The sequence below is a fragment of the Hylaeus volcanicus genome, unplaced genomic scaffold (assembly GCF_026283585.1).
Source record: "Hylaeus volcanicus isolate JK05 unplaced genomic scaffold, UHH_iyHylVolc1.0_haploid 12237, whole genome shotgun sequence".
NCBI lineage: Eukaryota > Metazoa > Arthropoda > Insecta > Hymenoptera > Colletidae > Hylaeus > Hylaeus volcanicus.
The window spans coordinates 449062-473870 of record NW_026533172.1 but is presented as its reverse complement, the minus strand read 5'-3'; the positions used below and the strand labels follow the sequence as shown (position 1 = coordinate 473870).

The 24809-nt window shown below is 31.4% G+C and overlaps 5 protein-coding genes across 26 annotated transcripts; 2 read left to right on the top strand and 3 right to left on the bottom strand.

The window, feature by feature from the left end:
- The first annotated feature begins 1634 nt into the window (after nucleotides 1-1634).
- LOC128883897 (uncharacterized) lies at nucleotides 1635-4997 on the top strand. The gene is made up of 10 exons (XM_054136753.1): nucleotides 1635-2403; nucleotides 2477-2792; nucleotides 2897-3081; nucleotides 3808-3890; nucleotides 3945-3996; nucleotides 4056-4134; nucleotides 4182-4294; nucleotides 4349-4489; nucleotides 4546-4675; nucleotides 4737-4997. The coding sequence occupies exons 1-10, from the start codon at nucleotides 1708-1710 to the stop codon at nucleotides 4907-4909; spliced, it is 1968 nt and encodes a 655-aa protein (XP_053992728.1). The 5' UTR covers nucleotides 1635-1707; the 3' UTR covers nucleotides 4910-4997.
- A 1421-nt stretch (nucleotides 4998-6418) lies between these two features.
- Nucleotides 6419-10252, bottom strand: LOC128883822 (formin-J-like). The gene is made up of 10 exons (XM_054136578.1): nucleotides 10115-10252; nucleotides 9831-10010; nucleotides 9456-9781; nucleotides 9000-9380; nucleotides 8888-8955; nucleotides 8585-8830; nucleotides 8299-8512; nucleotides 8151-8246; nucleotides 8012-8101; nucleotides 6419-7951 (listed from the first exon to the last, which is right to left on the bottom strand). Exons 1-10 carry the CDS (start codon nucleotides 10182-10184, stop codon nucleotides 6830-6832), a joined length of 2793 nt encoding a protein of 930 aa, XP_053992553.1. The 5' UTR covers nucleotides 10185-10252; the 3' UTR covers nucleotides 6419-6829.
- Nucleotides 10253-10556: 304 nt separating this feature from the next.
- LOC128884203 (uncharacterized) lies at nucleotides 10557-19882 on the bottom strand. 18 transcript variants are annotated; one of them, XM_054137401.1, is made up of 25 exons: nucleotides 19764-19882; nucleotides 19367-19711; nucleotides 19261-19311; nucleotides 17991-19208; nucleotides 16973-17908; nucleotides 16472-16900; nucleotides 16232-16395; nucleotides 15985-16182; nucleotides 15782-15937; nucleotides 15376-15716; nucleotides 14497-15310; nucleotides 14361-14441; nucleotides 13816-14262; nucleotides 13646-13768; nucleotides 13126-13560; nucleotides 12828-13030; nucleotides 12413-12474; nucleotides 12287-12346; nucleotides 12172-12231; nucleotides 12043-12120; nucleotides 11275-11998; nucleotides 11068-11227; nucleotides 10929-11015; nucleotides 10816-10879; nucleotides 10557-10765 (listed from the first exon to the last, which is right to left on the bottom strand). In XM_054137401.1, the coding sequence occupies exons 4-20, from the start codon at nucleotides 18163-18165 to the stop codon at nucleotides 12068-12070; spliced, it is 4737 nt and encodes a 1578-aa protein (XP_053993376.1). In that variant the 5' UTR covers nucleotides 18166-19208; nucleotides 19261-19311; nucleotides 19367-19711; nucleotides 19764-19882; the 3' UTR covers nucleotides 10557-10765; nucleotides 10816-10879; nucleotides 10929-11015; nucleotides 11068-11227; nucleotides 11275-11998; nucleotides 12043-12067. The 18 variants fall into 18 exon arrangements, with proteins under 18 accessions (XP_053993376.1, XP_053993375.1, XP_053993368.1 ...); XM_054137400.1 differs by having other exon boundaries at nucleotides 11275-11982; XM_054137393.1 differs by having other exon boundaries at nucleotides 12043-12231.
- A 130-nt stretch (nucleotides 19883-20012) lies between these two features.
- On the top strand, nucleotides 20013-22304 carry LOC128884205 (charged multivesicular body protein 2a-like). 3 transcript variants are annotated; one of them, XM_054137405.1, is made up of 10 exons: nucleotides 20013-20356; nucleotides 20456-20537; nucleotides 20593-20838; nucleotides 20903-21033; nucleotides 21087-21242; nucleotides 21311-21457; nucleotides 21516-21590; nucleotides 21645-21753; nucleotides 21801-22059; nucleotides 22176-22304. In XM_054137405.1, exons 3-9 carry the CDS (start codon nucleotides 20805-20807, stop codon nucleotides 21881-21883), a joined length of 735 nt encoding a protein of 244 aa, XP_053993380.1. In that variant the 5' UTR covers nucleotides 20013-20356; nucleotides 20456-20537; nucleotides 20593-20804; the 3' UTR covers nucleotides 21884-22059; nucleotides 22176-22304. The 3 variants fall into 3 exon arrangements, with proteins under 3 accessions (XP_053993380.1, XP_053993378.1, XP_053993381.1); XM_054137403.1 differs by having other exon boundaries at nucleotides 20013-20390; XM_054137406.1 differs by lacking the exons at nucleotides 20013-20356; nucleotides 20456-20537 and having other exon boundaries at nucleotides 20552-20838.
- LOC128884206 (NSFL1 cofactor p47 homolog) lies at nucleotides 22127-23799 on the bottom strand. 3 transcript variants are annotated; one of them, XM_054137409.1, is made up of 14 exons: nucleotides 23739-23799; nucleotides 23533-23607; nucleotides 23425-23484; nucleotides 23339-23371; nucleotides 23197-23286; nucleotides 23080-23145; nucleotides 22991-23024; nucleotides 22910-22944; nucleotides 22808-22865; nucleotides 22706-22754; nucleotides 22580-22646; nucleotides 22463-22500; nucleotides 22348-22401; nucleotides 22127-22297 (listed from the first exon to the last, which is right to left on the bottom strand). In XM_054137409.1, the coding sequence occupies exons 1-14, from the start codon at nucleotides 23744-23746 to the stop codon at nucleotides 22257-22259; spliced, it is 708 nt and encodes a 235-aa protein (XP_053993384.1). In that variant the 5' UTR covers nucleotides 23747-23799; the 3' UTR covers nucleotides 22127-22256. The 3 variants fall into 3 exon arrangements, with proteins under 3 accessions (XP_053993384.1, XP_053993383.1, XP_053993382.1); XM_054137408.1 differs by having other exon boundaries at nucleotides 23660-23773; XM_054137407.1 differs by lacking the exon at nucleotides 23739-23799 and having other exon boundaries at nucleotides 23533-23729.
- Nucleotides 23800-24809: the final 1010 nt, after the last annotated feature.

The window sequence follows — 24809 nt, the reverse complement described above, 5'->3', positions numbered from 1 at the left end:
GTTACAAAAAAGAGACGTTTTAAGTCAAACACCTTTTTTTAATTTGTTCAAATTAATTATCCTTACGCTTTTGATTGCGTCATATGCATTAAAACCGTTCAAATCTAAGCGAACTTGACTGCTAAAAATAATAAACATTATTATTCTTTGTCCACTCATGAAATAATTAACACTTTTAATTTTATTCATTACATATAATTGTTTAATAATGTAAAGAATCGTAATCAGGTATACAATTTATCTATTGAAAACAATTTTTATAATAAAAAATTTTTTAAGGAAAAAAAAAAAGTTAAAATTATTCTTATGTCGCATCCGTCACTTTCATATGTAACTTTTACAATACTAGAATGGTTCGAATTCTTGTCATAACTAGAACCATAAGTTAAATTTTAGACTTTCTCAGCTGGAAAACGACTACTGCATCATGTATTGGGATTTCAATATAACTTTATTTTAAAGAAAAAAAACGAAACTTTTTTTTAATTGATGCGGAATCATTTACCAAACATATAAATAAACGTGTAGCTGTAAATCCGTTAATCTAGAAATTATGAAAAATTATTATCGTTCTACCAATAATTTATAAAAATATATGAGTATTGAAGAAAAGGTGCATACAAGTTCTTTTTCATACTAGAAAAAGATCCGCTACATCGGTCAACAAGATAACCATACCTTCTAAATTATGATGGATGCTTAAAAAGCACTTATATAGAAACATTTATTAAATACAATGGAGTATTTTTTATTTAATTAGAAAAAGAAAATGTTTAACAGTTCTATGTTATGATGACTTTTCTTATTGAATAAGTAGAAATTTAAGAGTCGTAAAAAGAAAATTATTTCATTAAAATCAAGATTTCCAAATCCCGCCCATATATAAAAGTTTGAAAACTAACGTGCTCAAAAAGATGAAATAATAATAAATAACGTTTCTCGTCAAATTAAAAAGATAAGGATAAATTTCACAAAGATAACTTTTTAAAACATAATAAAACAACTATTAAGGAAACAGTTTAAATGTATTAAAAACTTTCACTGCGATTTGTTACATTGCCGTAAAACATTACTTAAAAGAATAGTGACAACGTTTGTTATACATGTAACAAAACAGAGTGATAAAAAAAAATTATTGTTTAATAGAATCATCTTAAAAACACCTCTACATCACAGTTAGTTAAATGAAAAACAAACATAGTTAATAATTTGTATACAGTTTTAATATAATGCCTTTATTTAATCTTTTTTTTTTTTAATTTTGCTAAAATTGATATTGATTTAAACTGTTCAATTTTCTCATTGCTTTATGTGGAATTTCGATCTAAACTTCTTTCACTTGTTAAATTTTTTTTATAATAAAATTTTCGAAATTCAATTATAATGGTGGAAGAGGGCAATAACTTTTACATAAGTATTGTGTTTTTTCAATTACCATATAAATTTAATGAACAACCTCTACGAAAAATTTTTAAGCGAAGACTTTATTATACAAGATTTAGGTTCATGGACACTTGTCAATGTTGCTTAGTGGGTACGAAATCGCTTTACAAAATTTCTTAAGCCAATATAATCAAAGCATGTTGAAAGGGGAATGTGTGACATGCATTCAAGCTGTCGTGACGTGTCATAATGACATCAAGGTATTAAAATCAAATCTACTCAACGAATTAAAAAAAAAAAGTTTCTTTTTAATTTAATTAAATCATGACGGGAGCTTATACGAAACACATGGAGGGAGAACGTTATGACAGGTTGTGCGAAACGGTTAAAGAATGTCATCGATTATTAAATGAAAAAAGTGTCGAAAATACACGTGACGTACAATACCTTGTCACCCGATTACTGATTCTAGTTATGGATTACTCTAAAAAAACAATAGAAGAGTTTGTTTACGCAGGTGGATTTACACTATTTTTTCGGCTTGTTAAAGAAAGAAGTGAAAATCCTTTCATTGGTAGTATAAGTGGTATTTTACGATTTTTTAGCATTCTTTTGGTTCAACAAGTGGATCCGTATGACGAAAATCTAGGTGTATTACCCATGTTAACCTATTTCTTGTGTGAGCGGCATACGCATTCCGTTGATATTGAATGGAATCATCATGAATTAACCTTGATGATGCAGTTCCTCGACTCAATTCTTCAAATTGTTACAGCCAAAGCAAATGCTAATGTAGAACAGTCCGATATATTAACATGTCTGCATTTAATGTCTAGCGCATTAAAAAGTTATCCTCCACACCGTGTGGTTAATTCGGCTATATTTGTTTTCTCTGTGGAACGTTGTAAAAAATTTTTCACAGCACTTGAAGAGTTTACTGAGCTTTGGAAAAACCCAAAACATACGTTGTTACTTGGAGAAATACTTTTTTCAATTTGTTCTTTTGGATTGGGTCCTTCGGTTAGTAAAAGTATCAATTATTTAGAAGCATAAAATCATCAATGAATATTTTTTCTCAAAATTTAACTCGTAGATATCAGCGGATCTTCCGATTTCCGTATTAATGCTTAATATCCAAAGTTGTCTTCTTCCTCAATTACGATGTCCATGTACACAATGTGAGTTTTTAAGACGTATACAACGTGCGGCTCGAGAAAGAGACGAATTAGGAGTCACAAAAGCAGCAGAGTCCCGAAAACAATTGTGTTTTGCCTTAATTCAAGCTGATATCATGCGGCTTCTTATGAAATTACTCAGCACAATGGGTACTGACGAAACTAAAGAAGCCTCTTGCTGTTCTGAAACTCAAGTAAAAAACATCTCTAATAATTTTACTCCATCACCGGATGGTAAGGTTTGTATAGAAAAGTAACAAGTATTGTCACGCAATTAAGCATGGTTCAATTGTTGTAAATAGTTTTTTCTTCTTGTGTCACGCCACCTGTTATTGTAGAGGGAGACCCTGATAAGTCTTTGTCAAGATGGGATCTAAATAAAAAGTTCAGTGAAGAAACCGTTCATTCTCTTCATCAAAGCTCGGATTATATGCTAGCCTTCAGTCATCCAGAAAACATTTTGGATAAATCTCTTCGTTTTGTAGCTATGACGCTACTTATTTGCTCCTATGCTTATCAAGAGGTAAAGAAAATATTATAACAATGACCCTTTTTTAACATTCTAACTAGATTTAAAGAGTAAAATAAAATTAGACCTAACTCACTGTTATTCTACAAAAAGAAATCTTTTAATCTCCAATATTGCGTCTTTTGTTTTTTTAAAAACAATCTATGAATATAAGAAATATAATACGACTGTGTTTAACAAAGGCAACATAATTTTTCTCATTAATCTTTTCCTGGAACGCAGTACAATAATCTGAACATATCTCTTTCTTTTTTCGAAGGATCCTCAACTCCATTATATAGACTACACTCGTCATGCAAATGTTGTAAATCTAAACCTTATTGTAATTTGAAAAAGTGCTAGCGTTCATTTAAGAGCAAAAATCAAATTCTAATTTTTTTTCTTCTGAAAATACAATATCTAAAAAAATTATGTAGGTAATATCATAATTAAATAAAAGTCACTATACAATATATCCATAGATGATTAGACTAGTTTTTATAATACGCTGTATTCGTAAATGACTGAATTGTGTAGAGCTATTCTAATAATAATGAACTATGACTGGACTTAGCAAAAAGTTTTGCTTTCGGCTAAAAAAAGTTTGTTTTCAGCTAACAAAAATTTTAGGTGCGAATTCTTATAAAGAATAAATAAATGCTTGAAAAATAGTGCTTTTCTATTACAGTGTAAAAGGTTTTGATTAATTTGTATTCGTGAAAAAAAAACTTTCGCTTGTAGATTTATCATGGGCAGTCTATCGTGATGTACGACAAATCAAAACTTTTGAAAGAGTGGTTGAAGTGTATCCATAAAGAAAACCAGTAACGTTTTAATTAAAAAAAATTTGTATAAATGATGTTTTCACTAATTAATAGATGGTGCGAATCCAAGGAAAGATTGAAAACAGGAATAAATGTTAGCATTCAGGTATATTTTAAAAAATCAAAGTGTATTTCTCAAAGCTTGCTAACATTTATGTCCTGTAGGCAATATGTTCCTTAATATTAAAGGCCCCTGAGATGAAACGTCAATCGCTATGCAACGAAACAAAAGATATATTTTTGGGTTCGTCTAATACGAAAAAAAAAGTGATATCCCATTTATTTTTGTAGATTTGTTTCACAGTATTTGTGAAGGGGTGCTACAAAAATGTGAACTTTCAGGTAGGGGTTGGAGTCCATCGATGGGGCATTTAGTTCCGACTTTTGTATCTCTTCTGCAAATTGTACGTATCACGCTTTTTTTCAATGTTGTTAACGAACTATATACATTATTAAAGATCGCACACGGATCGAATGAGTGTGAAGCTACGAAAAACGTTTCGCAACCCCTGAGTGACAAAGATATTAAGAACGCCTGCGATGTCACTAATATTTTTTCTGAGGGGTTTGTGTACAATTCTTCTTCATTAGATCATCGGGTATATCAAAACAATGTGGTTGCTATATACAGCGCACGTATTTGATTGGTTTTAAGGTATTTATAAAATGTTTACTGATGGCTAAAGGAATTCTTACGGGTGTCGAATCATATCTTAAATGTCCCGAATTCCGACGTTTTTTTTTTCCAACAGCTCATGCTTCCACTGGTTTTATGAGTTCAACAAGTTAGTGATTATGCCGTATTTTTTAAGCAATCGAGTTTACATTCGAATTGTTGTTTCATAGCGCGAATGCTCTTGCAAAAGTTTGATGAGAATCTTGCAGGCGAGGAAGGATGTGTTGTAATCAGAGTGTTGGGATCTTTAATTATTTCTCGAGCAGAAAAAGCTTCTTCGATTATAGAAACTCAAAAACAAAAAAACAAAAGTATAGAAAACACAGTTGTTTCATGTTGTTAAGTGGAATTTCTTGTTTTTTTTTTTTTTGAACATTTTAACCCTATTTTTTTATCACCTTACTAATTATAAGTCTAATGTATTTTGATGACGTTTTTTCGCATCGTCGACCATATAGTCAGTGTCATTTTTTGTATATAAATTGCAAACCTCCATATTCCTTCAAATTTAACTGAAGCAATACGCGTTTTTTTAACCGTTTGAGAATTTCGCTTAGTCGCACCATCTCAGTGTTCTGTGAAGAACGAGAAAACCGCATTTGCAGAAGCAAGTGGTTACAGCAATATTTTCTTCACCATTTCAAAAAACATTTCAATGTATTAAAATAAAAACTTTAAACAGATAGTGAAAATTTGTTATATTACAAAGTATGTGGTTGCAAATTATTGATGAAATAAATTAAAAGGTTTTAAAACGCCCTTTTCATCTTTTTGTGGTTTATGTGTAGTAACGATGCACAGTAGGAAATAAATTATTAAAATATGTGTGCGTGTGCACATGTATCTAAGTTCTGTTGAATGAAACAGTAAAAATAAAGAGATTCTTTTTGATTTACTAACCCCAGCTGACAAAGAAGTATAAGCAAACTCCATGAAATCTTTTTTTTTTCGTAAGACCCCGTTCTTGTAAAATACCAACATATGAAATTTTGTTTACCAAAATTGTCCCTGTCGTCATGAAAGATATGCAAAGTTCATTTTTTGACGTAACATCACTTTTCAATATACAAGACAATATTTTTAGTGTTGTGGTGATGCAATAAGAACAATAGACAGAACGTATCCAATTACCTTTTACATTTGTTACTTCTTTCTAAAAAACATGTTATGAAAAATGTGAAGAATAAAAAATACTCTTCAACTGCTGCATAACTGCTTTGTCTTGTACAATAAATAACTATTAGTTCGTTAGGTACGTGATTCAATTTTGTCGCATTGTATAAAAAAATGTCAAAGCAAAAATAAAGGCGCCGTTCAGTGTTGTTTTGAGGTCAAATGGTGCTTTTTATAACACTTGTTACTCATATAAAAACATTATTATACAGATGCCCATTCAATGCTTAGTTGTAAAATTTTGAAAAACATCAAAAAACTACAGAATTTTTCAAAAGATTTTTTTGGAGCTGAGACAATGTTGAGATCCAGCGCTTACATTATAACTAAACTACGTTTAAATTGCTTTCAAACTCACATATATTATTTTTTGAAAGGATGAAAAGCTTTTTTAATAAATGAAAAATAAGCCATTTAAAGTGCGACTCGTTATGTATATTTTTTTTTTTGATTTACTTGATAAAAGCGCTTACATGTGAATGTGTAATTAACATAAAATGACATTCGCGGTAAAAAATAGAAAAGCATTGAAAACAATTGCATAGATAAATAATTCACGGATAATTAATTGACTGCCAGGTTTATGTAATATTTGTTTTATACACGTTAAAAAAAAAAAATCTTGTATAAAATATTATTTTAGCTATTGAATTCAAAACATAAAGACTTTTTTTTTTAAAATAAATTCTTTATTAAATAAAAAAGAAGAGTTTATTTGTTTTGTTTTAAAAAAAAAAAATGGATCTGATTGAAAAAAAAAAAATTTCTCTTACAACTCGGCTTTTAATATTAGCTATATTAAAATTTTGAGGCGTTAAAACTAGTTTAATTAAACTGTAATAAAAGAACATTATGTTGCTTTGTAACATGAACAAATACTACAAAAAATTAATTTTCCTGTAAAAAAATGAATTATTCAAAGAAAACGAATTGCGACGAAGGATTGTTTAAAATTCGTTTTCATAAAAAACCTTAAGTGTTGCATGTGATTGCTGGTGAAACAATTATTTCGGAAGCTCTATATCGGTTACTCCACATAAATTTTGATGAAATTCTACTGAATCTATTGGCGTTAGATTAAAAAAAGCAGCTAAACTAGGCGTTCAAGTTTCCGTGTTATACTTTTTTTAGACGTCAGAGCCGTTTTTTTTAAAGATGAAAAGGAAAACAGATTATGCTTTGATGGGGCTTTGGATGGAGAAGGCGTTGTAGTTGAAATAGAATCACTTTGCTTTGCATAATATTTTTCTAAAAACGATTGACGTGAATCTTTAGGTACTGTGCCTTGGGGTATACTATTGGGTGGTCTCTTGGAAAGGTTTGTCATAAAATTGACGTGTGTTGTAGTTGTTTTCGTTTCGGAAGAGGTAAAAAGTTCTTGTTGCAATTTATTGTATTCAGCATGTTTTGCTCTAACAAAACATTTTGGTTTTTCATTGATAAGGGAAGGTGTCTTCTTTGTGAATTTTTCGGTAAGGGGAACTGTATTTTTAAAATTTTTAAGGTGACCTCGTGATGTTGCAAGATTATAATGATTCGATGTCTCAAGCTTTTTAAACTGTACTTGAGTGTTATTGTTACATGTTACGTTGCGTGCAGTTGCAACCTGATCGTTTTTGTCTCCTAAACAATTAAGTAATTGATCCAGAACTAAACGTGGAACTTTTGGCGTAGATTTTGCTGTTTCTAGTTTTTTTTCTTTTAAACCTTGTTTATTAAGTGTGAGTTGATGGGGTGTCTCAGTATACGTGTGCAACTGATTCTCTTCATTCAAATTTATTTGTTTTACCTCATTCGGTGAGCATGAAGCGTCGGCAGGAGGAAAAATTGGACGAACAAATATAGGATCTTTTACTTTTGATATATGGCTACTTGTGAATTGTTCATAATACCGTGTTGTAGAAAAATTATTATTAGTAGGTAAAAAAATCGGATGGTCTTGATGCTGGCTTTCTATTACTGGATTAACATCTTCAGTAGCTTGGACCTTCTTATCATGGACTTCTTCATCAATGTCAACATTTCTATCACCTATAATTTCAGTTTTAATATCGTCATCTTGAAGATCTTCTAAAAGATCCTCGCGACTTTTTTGAGACACAGAAGTTGATAAAGTGATTTCGGTATTTAATCCACTATCACAACTTTTCAAAACATCTATACTCTTTTCTTGTTTCTTTTTTCCTTTATGTAATTTACTATGAATACGTTTCTAAAGTGCAAAGAAGAAAGATTAAAAATTAGATTTTGAAAGAAAAATGTTTTACATTACCTTTGACTCAAGATTTTTGTCTAAAGCTAAGAACAAATCTTTACAAAAACTTTTTAAATAATTAATTAAAGTAAAAGCCATGGTTATGGTCTAATGCTTTTAAAATAAGAAAAAAACTGTTGAAACACTGAAGGATTACCTCTTCTCGTTCGCCACATATTCGAGTCAATTGAATTAAAGAATCATTCACTGTTTTAGCTTCCTGTTCACACACTTTCACTAGTGCTTCTCCTGTCTAAACAAACCGAAAAAAAATAAAGAAAGAAAATTAGGCGTAAGTTTCTCACTGTATTAAATTTTGAAAAAATTTTCACAAAAAGTGTGTTATTTTGCATTTTTAAAAGCTGGGAGCTAACAAGTTCAAGTTGTTTTCTTGTTGTTTTGAGTGTTGTTTCGGCTTCACGTAACCATAGAGCAGAGACATTTTGACTAAAGGATACAATTGTTTGCAGTTCTTTCCATATTAAAGGTTTCTGTTCTTGAATGACATTGGCTAAAACTCTGAGCAATACAAGCATAATGGTTTTCAAATCATTTTTTTAAAAACAGCAGGCTTCACAGGGATATTGCTACCCTAATAATGTTGTAGAATTATCCACGCTGCGAACATGTTTGATTTGTGGTAGGAATTCTAATGAAAATCCTAAAAAACCTCCTTTGTGATAACCATAATTCAGATAATTGCCAACATGAAGAATAAAATCTAAAATAGAACGTAACCCTCCGTTTTGTAGTGTTTCAAGGATTTTTTCAACCAAATGACGCAATAATTGGAGAGAATGAAGTATTTCATTGATTTCATCTACAAGGGTTAGACGACTAACACCCCGACCCCTCATAAAGTACAAGAACAATCATTTACAAAGAAAGTCTTACATTAAACAACATTGAGCTCTTTCACAAAAATATGGAATATCCATGAGTTTTAATAAAAAAATTTCAGCCTGAAAAAAAAATAGTAAAAGAAGAAGTTCATGAAAAGTTTTACCTTTCCTAAAACCATATTCTTTTCCAGATTTGAAGAAGCATGGCGCAGTAACTCTTCTTCTTGCTTTGTTGGATATAAACTTAAAACCAATTGTAAACTTTCAGCAGTTAAACAAGCACAAGATGCAGATTCTTTAAAGTCCTTTTGAAAAAGGGATAAATCAATGACCGTACGAATAAGTGGGGTAATATCATCTAAAAGTCCTAATCCTTTTAAACAAATCTCAATATTTTGCCTTCTTTTTGCATCCAAAATAGATACAACGGGTGTTTTTCCAGAGGTTACGTCAGAAGAGTTCCTTAAACTATTTCTTGCTGAAGACGGAGTAAGAGCACTTTTTGCGTTGATCTCCACTTTTTCAAAAAATAAAGATGTAATAATCTACAAGAAATACAAAATAAAACATCTCACTTGGACAAGGGAAAAAATTCATTTTTATGACAAATTGTTTTTTACATCATAGTTAATATCCAAAAAAGTTGATTTGTTTTTTATTTTTTCATAAGAAATGTTATTGAGGAGTTTCCGATTCCACAAACTGCAGGATAATTTAGATTTGTTTATTTGTTGCCACTGTATACGACGTGATACAACACCTAAAGGAGGTTTTGGTATTTTAATGATAAACTCATTCAATTCAGAAGAGTCTGTAGATTTCGAGGATTCTGTAACAACTTGCGAACGACGCAAAGGAGGCGGTGGAGGAGGGCGACGCGTGCTACGCTGCGGAGGAGCGCTTTTACACAATTGGGTAGCTTCGGTCGGATTTTCGGGAGGTTCGTCTATTAAGAAAAAAACATTTGTACCTTTTCATTTTCTAATAAAATCTACCTGAATCGTTACAGACAGCGTGTGTTGTATTTGACGGATAATTCTCTGTTGCACCAGTTAAAGAAAGCTGTAAAGATAATTTTTTCTTTTCAACGCTACTCTTAATGGATTGTGTGATGAGATTTTCGTTTTCTATAGAGCCAGGAACATTCAAAGACGCGCTTAATGTATCAGATTGTTCTATAAAGCCGCAAAGTAAACTGTTCAATAGCATTAAAAACAAGTAAAGTTGCAAAAAATGATTTGGGATCTACAGTTTATTTTGTCGCAAATATAATGATTACCGGTGAACGGAGGCAAACCACGAGCTTCTCTGTTTCGTGACAAAGAATTTCTTTCATATATAACACTCATATCTAAAAAATAAAATTAGAAAATTAAGAAAATTCTTGTATTTCAATAACCATTTCTTGATGGGAAACATCAACAGTAGTTAATATTTTAAGAAAAATTTTCACTGTTGCACAATACCTGTTACAAGGAGCGTCGCGAACAGGAATTTCTTTTAAATTTGGGACAAAGAATGAGGGCAATATCAATTGCCACATCCTCTTCTATAGCAATGCCAAAATGGCGTTGACTAGTCTGAATCTTTTTTTTAACACGTAACAAGAGTTTCACCGATTACTGTGCCTTGTACAACTTTTGTTTCAATGTAATGAAATCATCTTAATAAAGTGCATTTTATTCGTGCATGGAGCACAAATTCTCATTTAAGCAGAAAATATAAAATAGTTTCAAATTGAATTTGAATTGTTCTAATGGTACCAATATACAGGTTAAATATAAAAACTTTTGGGTAGAAAAAAAATTCATTTGAGTGTCTGCTATCAAAATGAACACATTCGAGGCATCAAGACACTTTGTTCTTGTTTATTAGTAACAAATTAAAATGTATTAAACTTCTTCGTCATTTAAAAGCATGTTTGGAATACCTGTGGAATACATGTCATGTTACAATGAATTTTCAACAAATTTTTACCACCTTTCGATATGGGAAAAATTCTTTCGCAAACAGGGCAGGTCAAGCTACCTTCAAGAACATGAAACTGTAACAAAACGAATTCCTTTTTGGTGCAATCATGAATTCTAACATACATTCATTAGTGTGTCGTAAACAAGCATCAAAAAATTATCATCGTTTAAATCTTCATTACTGTAAGAAACAGGTAAGGCCATAGACAACTATTAAAACATATGTGAAATGAAATGATGGTAAAGTAAAGAAAAATTGTACCGAAGAAGCGGCCTGACTAAGCGCATCCCAAGAAATGCGTTCTAATAATTTCTTCACCATATCTGGATTATAATTTTGAACATCATCTCTATGTGTACTATTAGGGCAATCTGTAATAGTAATTTTTAATGGGTAACCTCCTGAGCATTGCTTTCTGTTACTAGAAGAATTGTTATGGATAAACAATAAACGTTAGTTTAAACGAACCATAAAAGAAGATTATGCGTTAATAACCTCATGATTTGTTGATCCTCTGCAGTAGTAAAGAGTTGCTCAGGTACATGCACGGATTATTACTGCTATCAGTTTGTTTAATAAAAACTAAAATAAAATGATTTGAATTGGACCTTAGATGGGCTTTATTGTGTGAAATGGAATTAACCAACAATTACGAGTGAAACGTTAAATTTGAATCACATAATGTTGATTTATTGGTTGAAGTTAAAGCTTTTTGTAAACGCAAATGTAATATAGCCAAAGTTTCCCAACATGATTACGTTGTACGAATAAATTAAATTACGATACTTTTATGAACGGTTTTTTTTTTGTGGGCTTTAATTTTAAAAAAATAATATTAAAGTAAAATTTTATAACACCAAGTTTAAACAAAATAATTTAAACGTTAGGGATTGCTATAGTATTCAAAACACATGCGAAATGACAAAAGATTTAAGTTGACATTTTACTACCCGCTTAAAAATTAAAATAAAATGAAACTGAGTATTACTTTGGAACAAAACAGGAAGTCCTAAATAATATTATTAAATTGCATCGGGTTTAATTCACGTTTTGTATTACAATATGCAACGTCGTGAAAATTTAATGGAGAACGACCTCGTCCTGGATTTGAATTTAAAAAAAAAAAAGGTATAAAAAAAGAAACGAAGGAAAATACATGTTTCCATTGCGATTGAACTAAAAGACACATTTTCTGTACAAGTCTATATATGGAAGCCAAGCGTTTATCCGTCATACATGAAAAATTCTAGGGAAACTTGACTTAAACAGCATCATGCGTTTCAGAGCACCGGGGGCAGTAAGCCTCTGATAGTGCTGCGTTACGGTGAGAAACATGTGGTAACAGACAAGATCGATCATTATTACATAATAAATGTTTTCTCATTCGGTCTGTCGCTAGCGCGTTACTAAATCTCTCAGTAGGACCTAAGAAAATTTGAATAAAGTGTTGTAAAAAACATTTAAAAAAAAAAAACCTTACACGCAGTTGAGCGCGGTGTGTATAGTGGAGCATGTCGTTGTGCCGAATGAATACACTCCTCTGTTTGTTAAAGACACATATACATGAATCTCATTAAAGCAACGTCCACAATCCGGTCACACGTACCAACATAGTTTCGTTGTGTCAAGAGAGGCGTTTCAGCAATATGTGGGCAAGTTTTTTCATATCTTGAATAATAATAAAAAAAGTAATGCACGATTTTTTTTTACTTAAACCACTAATCGAATTTCAGGAGAAACAAACAACAATTAATGATGAGAGAGTTCAGGTATGCTATTAAAACTTGTATAAGTAACCATACAAGTCAACGCAAAATACTGAAATTAGTACATGACACGGAAAATGATGAAATGCAATATCTTTTCTAGGATAACGCAAACAATGAAAACATGCTTAACAAACCAATTAGCTACAAAAAATCAGAGAAACACACTTAAAGTGACTCTACCTTGGACTAAAGTTTAGAAAATCATACACAATTTTTTACCATCTTTGACTGTTTATTTTATATATGTTTTACCTGCGTGCGGTGTAACAACAACGTGATGTTAATGGCGGGCGAGGTGTTTTTTTTACAGAAACATTCAGGTTGTCTGTAGGATCGTTTCCACTAAGAAAGGTGGCCTCTGGAGACGCTGCTAACAACATTAACAGTTTGGTGATACACGATTGAAACCGATTGACTATCGTGTCTACAGAATAATGTCTCCATGTTTTTTCTCTCTACAATAGTACGTGCAGAAACAAAATAAAGGTATGACGTTAAAAAATCATATATGACATTTTTAGTCGGTAAATCGGGTCAAAGAATAACTTACAAGTGTTTTTTGGTACTCTAAAAGTAATGTGCAAGCTTTCTGTTGTGCAATATCACAGGTTGTTGCTACACCCAACTGAGCTTGAAAATCCATTTCTTTTTGGTTAAGTTGTAATTGACGTAAGCGCTCCAGCAATGAAGTGTTTTTGTTGGATAGTTTTTTTATATGGTGTTCCATGTATTCTTTTTCTTCCATAGCTTTTTTCACGCGAGTTTGTAGTTCTCTCTTATCATTTGAAATACTTTGCTCCGAACGCTCTAAAGAACACTGAACTGTTTTTAAATGCTCAACATCTTCTCGATATTTTTCAATGTCGTTTATTAGAATATTAACTTGTTGTTGCAATTTTGTCTTGTCTTTCACGAGCTTTTTTTTTTCACTTTGTAGAATTTCAATTTCACCTCTTAAAGTTCTTCCTTCTACCGTCTCCTCTTTCTTTAAAGTACAGTATACAAAAGATAATTTAAAACACGTTTATTATATGTGAAAAACTGTATCATTTGCACCTTGTGTGACCTACCAAAGCAATATAAGCAACGGGTAACGATGCTTCCATACGAGAACCACGGGTCGTTCGCTTTTGTAAAAGAGAAAATTCGATATCCTTTTTTTTTTCTTGTTCTTGACCACAGTGATCAATTTGCTATAAAAAGAAAAAATAGAACAACTATCAAAGTTTTTTTCTATTACACTCAATGAAGTAGACTGGTTAAAGCGATTTGTCTGTAACGGTGATAAGAGTAATGGTACTGGTTGCTGAGGGTCACGGCGTGTAACAAATGGTTCGTCTTCAATATCAGTGGAATAACTTCTTTTTTTATATAACTGCAGTTGTCGTAATGTTTCAACAGTGGCTTCTGCATTTCGAAGTTTTTCTTCAGATGCTGTCAGTTGATTTACTAGGGCACATTTTTCTTCTTGCAACTTTTTGTAATCTGTTTCCTTCACAAAACTCGGATTAAGGTTCTCGACCTGTTTACCTTTAAAACACTCTACGGATGACGTTGTTTTGTATACGTTGTGTTCCTGAATTGTTCCTTTTAAAGACATCTTGTTTTCATCTAGTGTATCTTGCGTTTTTTGGAGTAAATGTTGTGTTTGTACGGCTTCCTTTTGAAATATTTTTATTTGTTGCTTCTAAACGCAATAAAGAAAAAATCATGATAAAACTTGTAAAATATGAATTACATGACAATCTTTAATGAAAACTACAAAGTGATTTCAAAGAAGCTTACTAAGGTTGCATTTTGATTTTGTAGTGTTTGTAATTCATTGTCTTTTCGTGTTACAAGTGCTTCTTTCTGATATAACTCTCTCTATAAAGTATATATATATGTTTTAAAGTATTTTTGTATTTAAGAAAAACGTTACTTGAAGAAATTGGATTTGCTTTAGAAGAATTTGACATTCAGAGCAAGTTGTAGAAGACAATGTATCAGAACTGGGTGAACCGTGCGAGGCATACACAGAAAAAGGAGCATCATTCACCAGCTCTGCTGAAGTCATTGGAACCTTTATTCCTAAATTTTCTTTGTGTATTGGATTATGTGATGTATCATCTAATGTTGATTGATTTGCTTTTTTGAACGTTTTGGACGTGGTAGTATGCGAAGACTTCTGGTGTAATGCATTTTTGTTTAAAAAATTTTGCTTTTCAACTTTAAAAAATAGTTCCTTTTTCTTTCTCTCTTGATATGTCAACCATGCAGACGATATGACATCAACAGCATGTCGAGCGATGCGAGCAGCTTTTTCGAAGGTATAATGACGCCACCATCGTTGTATTACTATGCTTGCTGTATGGCGTTGAGCAACATGATCTGTACAAAAGTGATGCCGAAATAATTTACAGTAACCTATTGCTTGTAAACCCGTTGAAACATCTTTTAAAAGTAAAAATTCTTGTCTTTTACAATAACTCTTCCAATGTGATGTTATTTTAGTAGCACAACTGCATAGTCCTTCTAATCTCTTTTTTTCTAACAGTGTATGAAATTCTTCTTTCATAAAAACTTTTGTTTGCCCAACTTGCCATAGTCTGGTTTTACGACTAGATGAAGGTTCTAAGCGTAAAAGAATTTCTTCTAATCGTTTTTTTTGTAATTGTGTCACTGTCAAATGAGTGGGAGATGAACGACAATTGTTTAACTGAAACGCGGAAACTTCTCCTGTATTAAATAGGACTCTAACAACGAAAATTTTTTTTTTAAAACAAGTGCAACTACGTAATCAATACTAAAAAATTTTTACCTGTAACGTATGAAAAATCGGTAAAGAGGTAATCGTATTGCATAACCCGTTTTTCGAATACGAATACTTTCTAGCATTCCAGCGCATTCGTACTGACGTAATATATCAACAGCATCGAAATCCTTTGGAGATTTATGTCCGTTGGGTTTAATACAACGAATATAAGACGCTGATGCCAATTGGAGTACGTCCATAAGACCAGTTAATTGCGAACGAAAGGTAAAACTCACGGAACATTGAGCGAACCCTCTTTGTGGTGTTGGAACACTTTTGCGGCCACTTGATTGCGTCTCACGATCATGTAAACCTGTTATATTAACTGGTATAGGTTCTTCGAATAACTTGACAAAATAAATACAAAAAAACATATGTGTCTTCTTAATCTGTTTCAATAAAATTGCATTACTTGCATTAATAATGTTTGTCCTTTTGTTTGAAAACAATGAAAAAAATCTTGATCAACGCGATCTCTATTTTTGTCAACCATTCCCTGAACATCGTATAGAACGGGACCAGCGTAATGAACAATACCGAACTGCTCTTTTCTTTTCAATTGTGGAGGCTGTACATAACAAGGTATGTTTTAGTATTATCTCGCAACCTGCTTACCATGTAAATAATTTTATTGGTTTGAGCGCAAAGTAAAACCTTTTGAAGGAAGTTTGAGTCACAACCACCGGGCATCAAACATTCTGAATCTAAGGTTGCAAAGACACCATGTGCTTTATGAGTTAACGCATCCAAGATGGACGAATTGTCTTCAAACTCAATATCGTTCCATTCTATTCCTTCTTCTTGATACAAGCTCTAAAAATGAAACAATTACATCAACTTGGAAAACATTACACCAAGGTACTTGTTCTTCTCGAAAAACGTGTAAATTGAAATGTTGTTGCAATTGTTCATTCGCGAAATTGATACATAATTGCTCAAAAGAGTTGACATCGAACACTTCAAATCCAAAAATATCCAATAATCCAATACTTCCTATCCGGGTGCCATTTGTCAAATTCTTGTCTTCTGACAAAAAAAAAAAGTATCCGTCAAGAATTATTAGCTGTTTTTATTGTCTAAAAAACAAAAACAATTTTCTCACTACTTGTATGATTTGGATTTTTTTGAAGCTTCTCAGCTAAAACAGCATTAATTCTTTGAACTATATAATTAAAAAGCCTTTCATATATTGTTTTACACAACGAATCGCGTGCAAAAATGAAACTATGCGAGTTTCGCGGTAAAACGATCTCTTCCTGACTTGATGCATCCTTAATTGTTTTGAATTTCAAAAGACGCGTTAAATCCTCCTCAGGTAGACCTAGTAAGTCGGAAGATATAGTTAATGAATTTTCACTTGCTTCATCTAAAATTAAGTGATCGGGATCATTAGTTGAAGAATGAAACAGAACATTTCCTAAATGTAAAATAGCAGCTAAGAGACTGAAAATTTCAGCAAAGTCACACTCAGTAAAGTGTAATGCTTTTAAACAATAAAGTAATTCATGAAAGTCCTTAAGGTCATCTCGATCTACAAAAATATACACAACGCAGCATGGACCCTGACTCATTACAATGTAGCTTAAAAGAGAAAAGTACATACTTTTCAAATCTTGGTGACCTTTAACATAATTGAATTTATTAACGTGATCTAATGCTAATTTTTTTTGAAGCTCAGCAGTTAATAAATTGTATCCAGCACACAATTGATAAAATATATGATAATTTCTTTCATTAGTTTGCTGCACCACAATACGAGACTTCTCCAATAAATAATTTGAAATTTGAGCTTTTATTAAATCAGTTGATTGCATATCAAAAAACACTTGAGTAAATTTCCCAAAACGAGATGAATTATCGTTTCGTATTGTTTTAGCATTACCAAAACTCTCTAAAATAGGGTTGGATTGGATAATTTGATTTTCAACGCCAAAAGAACAACCAAGGCTTGAAGAACTTAATTTTGTGGTTGCGATTGTGCATAGTGGATCCGCGTGGGATTTATCTAAATGTTTTAATGCTGAAAGATAATTCAAAATTATTTTGGTTGCTTCCGTTTTTCCAGCACCACTTTCTCCAGAAATAATTATTGCCTGATCACATTCCGAAGAAAAAAGATTGGTTAATGATGCTTGCGCGACCCGAAATAAATGAGGAGGTAAATCACTCAAATTTTCGCGACTTGTACGATATAAAAGAGCTGTTTCAAGACTATACAATTTTGGCAGAATTGTATAAGGATTCATTGATATTAGTATAGGTGAACCAACAGAAGTATAAATTTCGTTTTTTAAATACCGAACTTTTGTATTATGTAACAGAGAACCCATGCTTAATTGTTCTAAAAGAAGCAGATCATCAACACCTGTAGTGCAACTGGAATCCACGAATCGAATCGTGTTTTTTTCCACTGTTTGAATAGACCCGTCCAGTAACTGTGCTTTCACATTTCCATCCTTCATCCTTTCTACAATCAATCCAGGAGTACAACCGATTGTAGGATGCTCGACCCATATATACGATGCTGTATAATCCTCATCTGAAAAACAAAAAACATTTTAAGTTTTGCAAAACTATTGTGTTCCTTATTTGAATTCCAATATCATTTAAACTTTCCTTACCTTGACACAGGTCATCTTTTCTTAATGGGGCCGTAGTACTTATTGACATCACGTCAGCGTTTACGTTAGCTGAATCACTCGTTAAATGAGATGTTGGTGTATTACTTGTAGAAGAAGTTTTATCCGGTTTGGGTAACGAGGATAAATGACGTCTAGCTTGAAAAAGCAAACTCATGAATGCAATGATCAAAAAGAAAAAAAACTAATCAAAGGTTAAAGAGAAGAAAATTATAAAAAGTAACAAAACAAGAAATAATTAAGAAGTAAAATTGTTGAAAAAAAGGATAAAACAATAAAAAGTTGCAACACTTATAAAATACTCTTGTAGTTTTTATAAAATTGTATAAAAACAAGAAAAAAGACTTTAACTTCTCTCTTTTTAATAAAATAGGTAAAACCGAAATAGAAATATTAATTTAATGATTTAGAATTTATCAAAAAATATATTACAAACGATGCGCCAGTAATTAATATTTTAGAACCCCCCAAAAAAAAATATATATAGCGTGTGATAGGCTGCAGTTGATACACTAACCTTTATGGATTACCAACAGGTACTTGACGTAATAAAAACGTTATTATCTAATATTTTTTTCACAGATGAATGTGGCTCACAACAGGTTAGTGGCGTTTAAGACATAATTAAACGGAATCGACGTATTTTTCTCTTCATCAGGATTTCCTAGTCAACCCTTGTAATATTATTTTTTTTAAATATCTGACACTCATTCTTATTGACGCGTGAATGGATACAAACATGGACTTTGTATGAGTCTTTGACAAAATTTATCTTTTTTTGTTGACTATAAAATGAACATTGTACATGACATTTTTAAAAATAGTCCAACAATATACATGACATTTAAAAAAAGTTCTCATGAAAATATTTAATTGTGTAGTATTGTATTTTATTAAAATAAATCTGAAGGACTGATGAAAGTAAATGATTAAAACTTATGGCATACAAACAATATTTATTTAAAGCGTACATATCAAAATGAGTATTAATATCAGCTTCTGCAATTTGGGGAAACCGTTGTTTGATCCAAGCTCGGACAACATATATGTTGTCACCCCACCTAAAAAAAAAATTAATAATGAAAACGTAATAAAAATATACCGCGTCGACATTTCACAGGATTGAGCAAGCGTAGATTTTAGTGCTTTTAATGACTCAACTCCGTGAGATTTTTTAGACTGGATTTCTTGTACTAATTTCTGTAAAGCGCATCACTAAAACTTTCAATGTATGACCACGCTTAGGTGCTACCTGTTTTTTAATTTGAAGATATTGTATTTTTTCTATTAATTCACCGCGTGTCTGTTTTAAAAAAGCATTTAACGTTCACTAAAACACTTAGATAAAAAATCCTTACTGCTTCAGAGCCATACTCAGAAGAAGAAAAAAATTCTAATTGTTTTTTTAGTAAATCACGTTTTTTCTCCAATTGTTCTTTCCGTTTCCTTCAAACACACACACACACACACACGCAGGTTCATGTAACGTAGTAACAAATATCAAAACAAATTTGTCATTTCATAAAGTTACAATTCAGCTTCCGACTTCCGACGTGAATGTAGTAAAATATCTACCGAAAGAACCCAGTAACTTTTACGTTGTATTTGAAAAAAAAACAGCAACCGTTTCAATAGATACAAGGACCATTATAAAAATTGTGCCATTGCTTCCACATAAAACTTACATGTTTTGTTTACCTATTCTAAAACAACACATAAGCTTCAAATTATTAAAAATGAAGAATATATGTCTACTTATCACAATTGACTAGGTTCTCATCGACTAAACTCTGAACTACATCTTTAACGGCTTGTAAAACAATCCCAGCTTGACATGCAATTTTCTCAATCTCCTTGTAATTAAAAAACTGATTCTAAAAAGAATAGGTTAATTACAAAAGAAATATTTATATAAGAACTTACTTTCCGCAAAAGAGCTTGAAGAAGTACTTGTTGTTTCTCTTCAAACGACAGACCCTTTTTTGCCATTTTGAATTATTCGTGTAGAAAATTGTAAATGTAACCCTCAATAACCGTCATTTGGATTGAACTTACGCGGGGCGGTAGTCGAAAAATTTAATTTTTGTTTTTTTAATTCAAAATTTTTTTTTTTTTCATACAAGCTGACACGAGAAATTATGAGTCTGATAATCCATATACAATAAAGACGACAATAATAGAAGACATTTTCAAAAAAAAATTTATTCGTTTCATACTATCCTTTATAACAAAAGTTATGACATTTCTATGTTACTATTAATAAGAAAAATATTCAAGCTTTTAAACAGAATCTAAAATAAAAGCTAAAGAACATGTCGTGGAATACAAGAAATATTTATAAATATCTGGTGTAGAACATGTTGAAATTTATGTTCTTTAATAGTATCGTGTTCTGTTTTAACAAACGTAACGTCTATGTTTTTCAAATACGCTTTTTTTTTTTACAGATAGGTGTGAAAAACGACATGAGTACAAGTGAAGCCAACAAAAAAGTCGAGTGTGTCAAACAAAATTTTTTTATTTCTCAGAGTAAATTATATTTTATTACTCTTATTCCAATAACATATATTTTTGTCCAAAAAAGAATTGATCTAACAGATTTCAATCAGTATCTGTGCAGTCCACCCTTTAGCTCTTTTGCGATTCGACTGTATCAAAAACCCTTATCGTGAAAACTGAATTAAGTTTTTTCTTTCGGATACTACACCTACCATGAATTGTTGACAAAGTGTATTGGATGAAAATTAAAAGTGTCTCTTAGTTATTTACGTCGGGTAGCTGCTACTATATTGAATTATGGGCCAAGGATTCCATAAACCCAGTACTGAAGGTAATTAGAGTAAAAAATTTGTCGTGTTAAAAAAGTTGTATTATTTCGTTTGGGGTATTTAAAGAGCGGTTACAAAATGCGAAAAGACTTCTTCAACGTGCAAAGCGGGAAACGGAAAGAGAAAAACACGCGTTAGCTACGGAAGAAGAAGCGTTGAAACGAGAATTAAAAAAAACCGTTGAAAGAGAGGATCTTGTAATGATTGATGTCTTTAATACATAAATTGAATATTTTTTTTTATTTAAAAGCATTTAGCGAAAATCCTTTCTCAGGATATCGCTCGAACAAGAAAAAGTCAATGTAAATTATACGAAATGAACTCGCATCTTCATGCATTGCAACTGCAACTTCAAAGTATCAAATCTAACCGTATGCTTTCAGCATCTATAGAAAAAATAACTCAGGTAAACTACATGAACAAAAAGAATTCCCGATAAAACGATAAAAGTAAAGTTATTTTATGAAACGACAGACTATAATCCAACTTAATAAGGAACTGAATTTAGAGTCATTTCAAGATTTCACGCAAAAATTTTTGGACGAAACTCACAGGTTGAATTTTTTTGATACTAAAACTAAGGAAATGTCAGCAACTCTAGCAGAAACAACTGCATCACATGTATTGAGTACCCAAATTAAGAAGCATAAAGAAATGACGTTTTGTATTGTAAAATCAGGAAGAGACGACTATAGAAGCTCAAGACATTCTCAAACAAGTTCTAGACGAAGTTGGTTTGGATAAAACAGCAGAGGTGGTTGCTAGCATTTTTGTAAAAAGATTTTTAGTGAAAAAATTGAGTGTTTAGCTTCGAGTGAGTCCTCAAGCTTTGATGAAACCGTCTTCAACATATTTTGAGGATCCAAAGAAAACCTGTATTAATCTAGATGTATTTGAATGTTTGCCTCACGATAAAGGTGATTTAAAAAAAACAATAGAAAGCAAGAAGCATTTCTTTTGTTAGATGACATAAAGCAACTTTCCACACCTACAGAAGTATGCAAAGAATCCCTTGAAGAGCGAATTCGAAAGCTAAATCTGTATTAGTATTTTATTATCTGAAAAAAAAAATACTACCAGCCTGGGAAATATTTAACAAGCTGTTTTTAAAGCATGTTGACGTTAAACTTAGTTATTTCAAAAACGGATTTTCCTTTTCATAAAGAGTCCATGGCCAAATGTTCTCTAGAAATCTATTGATACTTTATACAAACGAATAAAAAGTATTATCCATGACGAATTGCATAGATAAAATTTAAAGTTGAAAAAAATTCAATGTGTTTATACAAATTATCTTTTCTATACAGCATTTTTGTTTTGGACAATTACTTTATTTCAGATGGAGTAAAACAAAAATTATCTTTTTCTTTATAATGGAAAATTTAAACTTAAAATCGCTTCAATCAAAAAGAAACACATCTTATTCACCGCAACGTTGAATAATCGTTTCGTTTAATAAGCCTGTCATTATAATGAAGTCAAGAGAAGTTTTGAAATCAGGACTGCATTACCGGCTTGTTGTAGTGTCATGGAAACACAAGAATTTATCGGAGTAGGAGGAAATCCTAAGGAGAAAATACAACAACACTTGTTTTTTTCAAGGCATAAAAACGTGAAAATACGCACCACTAAGCAATCGATAGCTACATTCCACAGGTGCCGCTCTAAAGTGAAGAGTGTGTTAAAAGCAAAATGAAAACACAGTAACAAGTTTTTTTTTTTTCAAAATGAGCAGTAACATACTGAAAAACAAAATTGTGAACATCTTCTATAGTTTGGTGTTCGTTAAACTGTTGACTGACAGTTGTCCCTAAAAAACCGAGGTCATAAACAGGATTGAAAAGTAAAAAAAAGAAGCAAAAGCAGCACCGTCATAAAAACGAAATTTGAGTGTAGTCACAGGTCGAGTCGTATCAATCTACAAAAAGGATGTATTTTATTGACCGTTTAACAAAAGACATCATATTTGACTTGAACAGTATAACGGGAAACATCTACAGGGAAGGAACCAATGACTTCTGTACTCGAACTATAACAAGAATAAATAGTAATAATAACGATTTTTTGTCTTACTTCGTGGATTGTTCTTCTCCAGAGTAAAGAAAACTCTTAAGAAACATACTTTCAATAAAAATAATTCTTTTGTCACACTACCTTTGGTTGAGAAGGAACTTCATGCACCTTTGAACTAAATGATATTTAAGACAGAAAAATTGCTCCTATTGCACTTGTATAACGTTTACCGCAAATCTTCCAGTATAAGTGATACCGGTGAAGAAGATGTTTGTGACAATTCTTTAGGGACATATCTGTTTTGTGATTGTATTTTGAAACACGACAATGCAAAGAAGAAAACTGACCCCGAATTTATAGCTGAAATCATTTCCGCGTTTTCAGGCTCACTTAATGGTCGAAATTCCCCTCCATCGAGACAAAAACCATTTTTATATCTAGTCACATTTTTTTTTTGACTATTTAATAATTTCAGATAACTATTTTTACAATGTTATTTTGCGAGTTCCTTTTGGAAACGACCTGAAAGTGAAGTAACGCGAAGCATATTTTTATACATTTATAATTTTAAATACCCTGAAGAGCCACTTGAACATAAACCTGAGGAACAAGGTGGATGCTGCACCGACAATCCACTAGAAAAAAACAATTAAAGTTTTTTTGAAATAAATCTCAAATTTAACCTTCTTTCTCCACCAACAAAACTGCGTTTTGTTTCGTCATCATTTTCGTCCTTCCTTCTATTGTCGAAAAGTGAGCTAACAAAAAACAACATAAAAATTCAACTGAGGCAGTGAAAGTTGTGTATACTGTATATTCATTATAAATAGTCTTTTCCACGTTTGCTTTTTGTGTAATCTTATATAATATAGAGATTTTCTGGCTTAACTGTGACATTTTTGTCAGAACGTAATGGAATAACAGAGTTTTTTAAAAAAAAATAAATTAAATCAAATGTCAATGTAAAAAATTATAAAGTATTAAAATAAGCGTTCGTAACTTCGTATAAATTTATTTGAAAAAATAAATATACTAAATTCACAGTGGATTATTGAAAAGTTGCATGGAATAAATTTTTTTTTTTTTTTACACCATTTTTATTTTTTCAATACATACAGAAAACATTTATATTTTTTTTTGTATTCTTTATGTACGCTGGTAAATATTTTTCTTATTGATTATTGACATATTTAAATTGTCTTATAATTTACTACAGAAGCATTTTTGAACTTATTTTTCTTACCTCAAATTTAATACAAGCCAATATAAATGAATTTGCAGGTATCAATGATAGAGGTTCAACGGAAATGCAAAGAGGTTTTCGTTCCAATTAACACTGAGAATTTCGAATAAGGTAGAACAATTTAGAATTGTATGAAGATACTTGGAAACTGAAAAATTAGACATATTTCTATTTTTCGTAAACCAACTTATCAGTCGACGTATGCTGGTTAATGCCAAAAATTGTAGGACAAATTTTTTTTTGGTTTCCCGTTAAACGTCACTTCGCTAGGCGCTTAAAGTTTCGAAATGACTTCAAAGTACTCAACTAGAAATTAAAGTTTCGTTTCATACTGGTTGTTGTCTAAATGAACGTTTAAAGGCATAATGTATAAAATTGTGGGTGTCGGCCTCCAAACTCTTTTAATATTAGTGTTCAACTAACTGCACTTTTATTCTTCGTCAAAAACAAAACCTTGATTCGTAATGGCAGGCATTGCAACGCTATTTGAAAGTGTTTACTGAAAAGCATATTTTTAGAACATCAACACAGCTTATATACAGGTCATAAAAAGATTATTTTCTAAATGCCGTGTCGCAGTATATATTTTTTCCTACTTAAAAATTTTAACGTTTTTACTTTTTTTTTTTATTAAAAATCAAAAAGTTTTTATTTGAAAACGATTTGAGCCATAAAGTCGAGCGACACTTGTTTTGGGGAATTTAGACCAAAATCGAC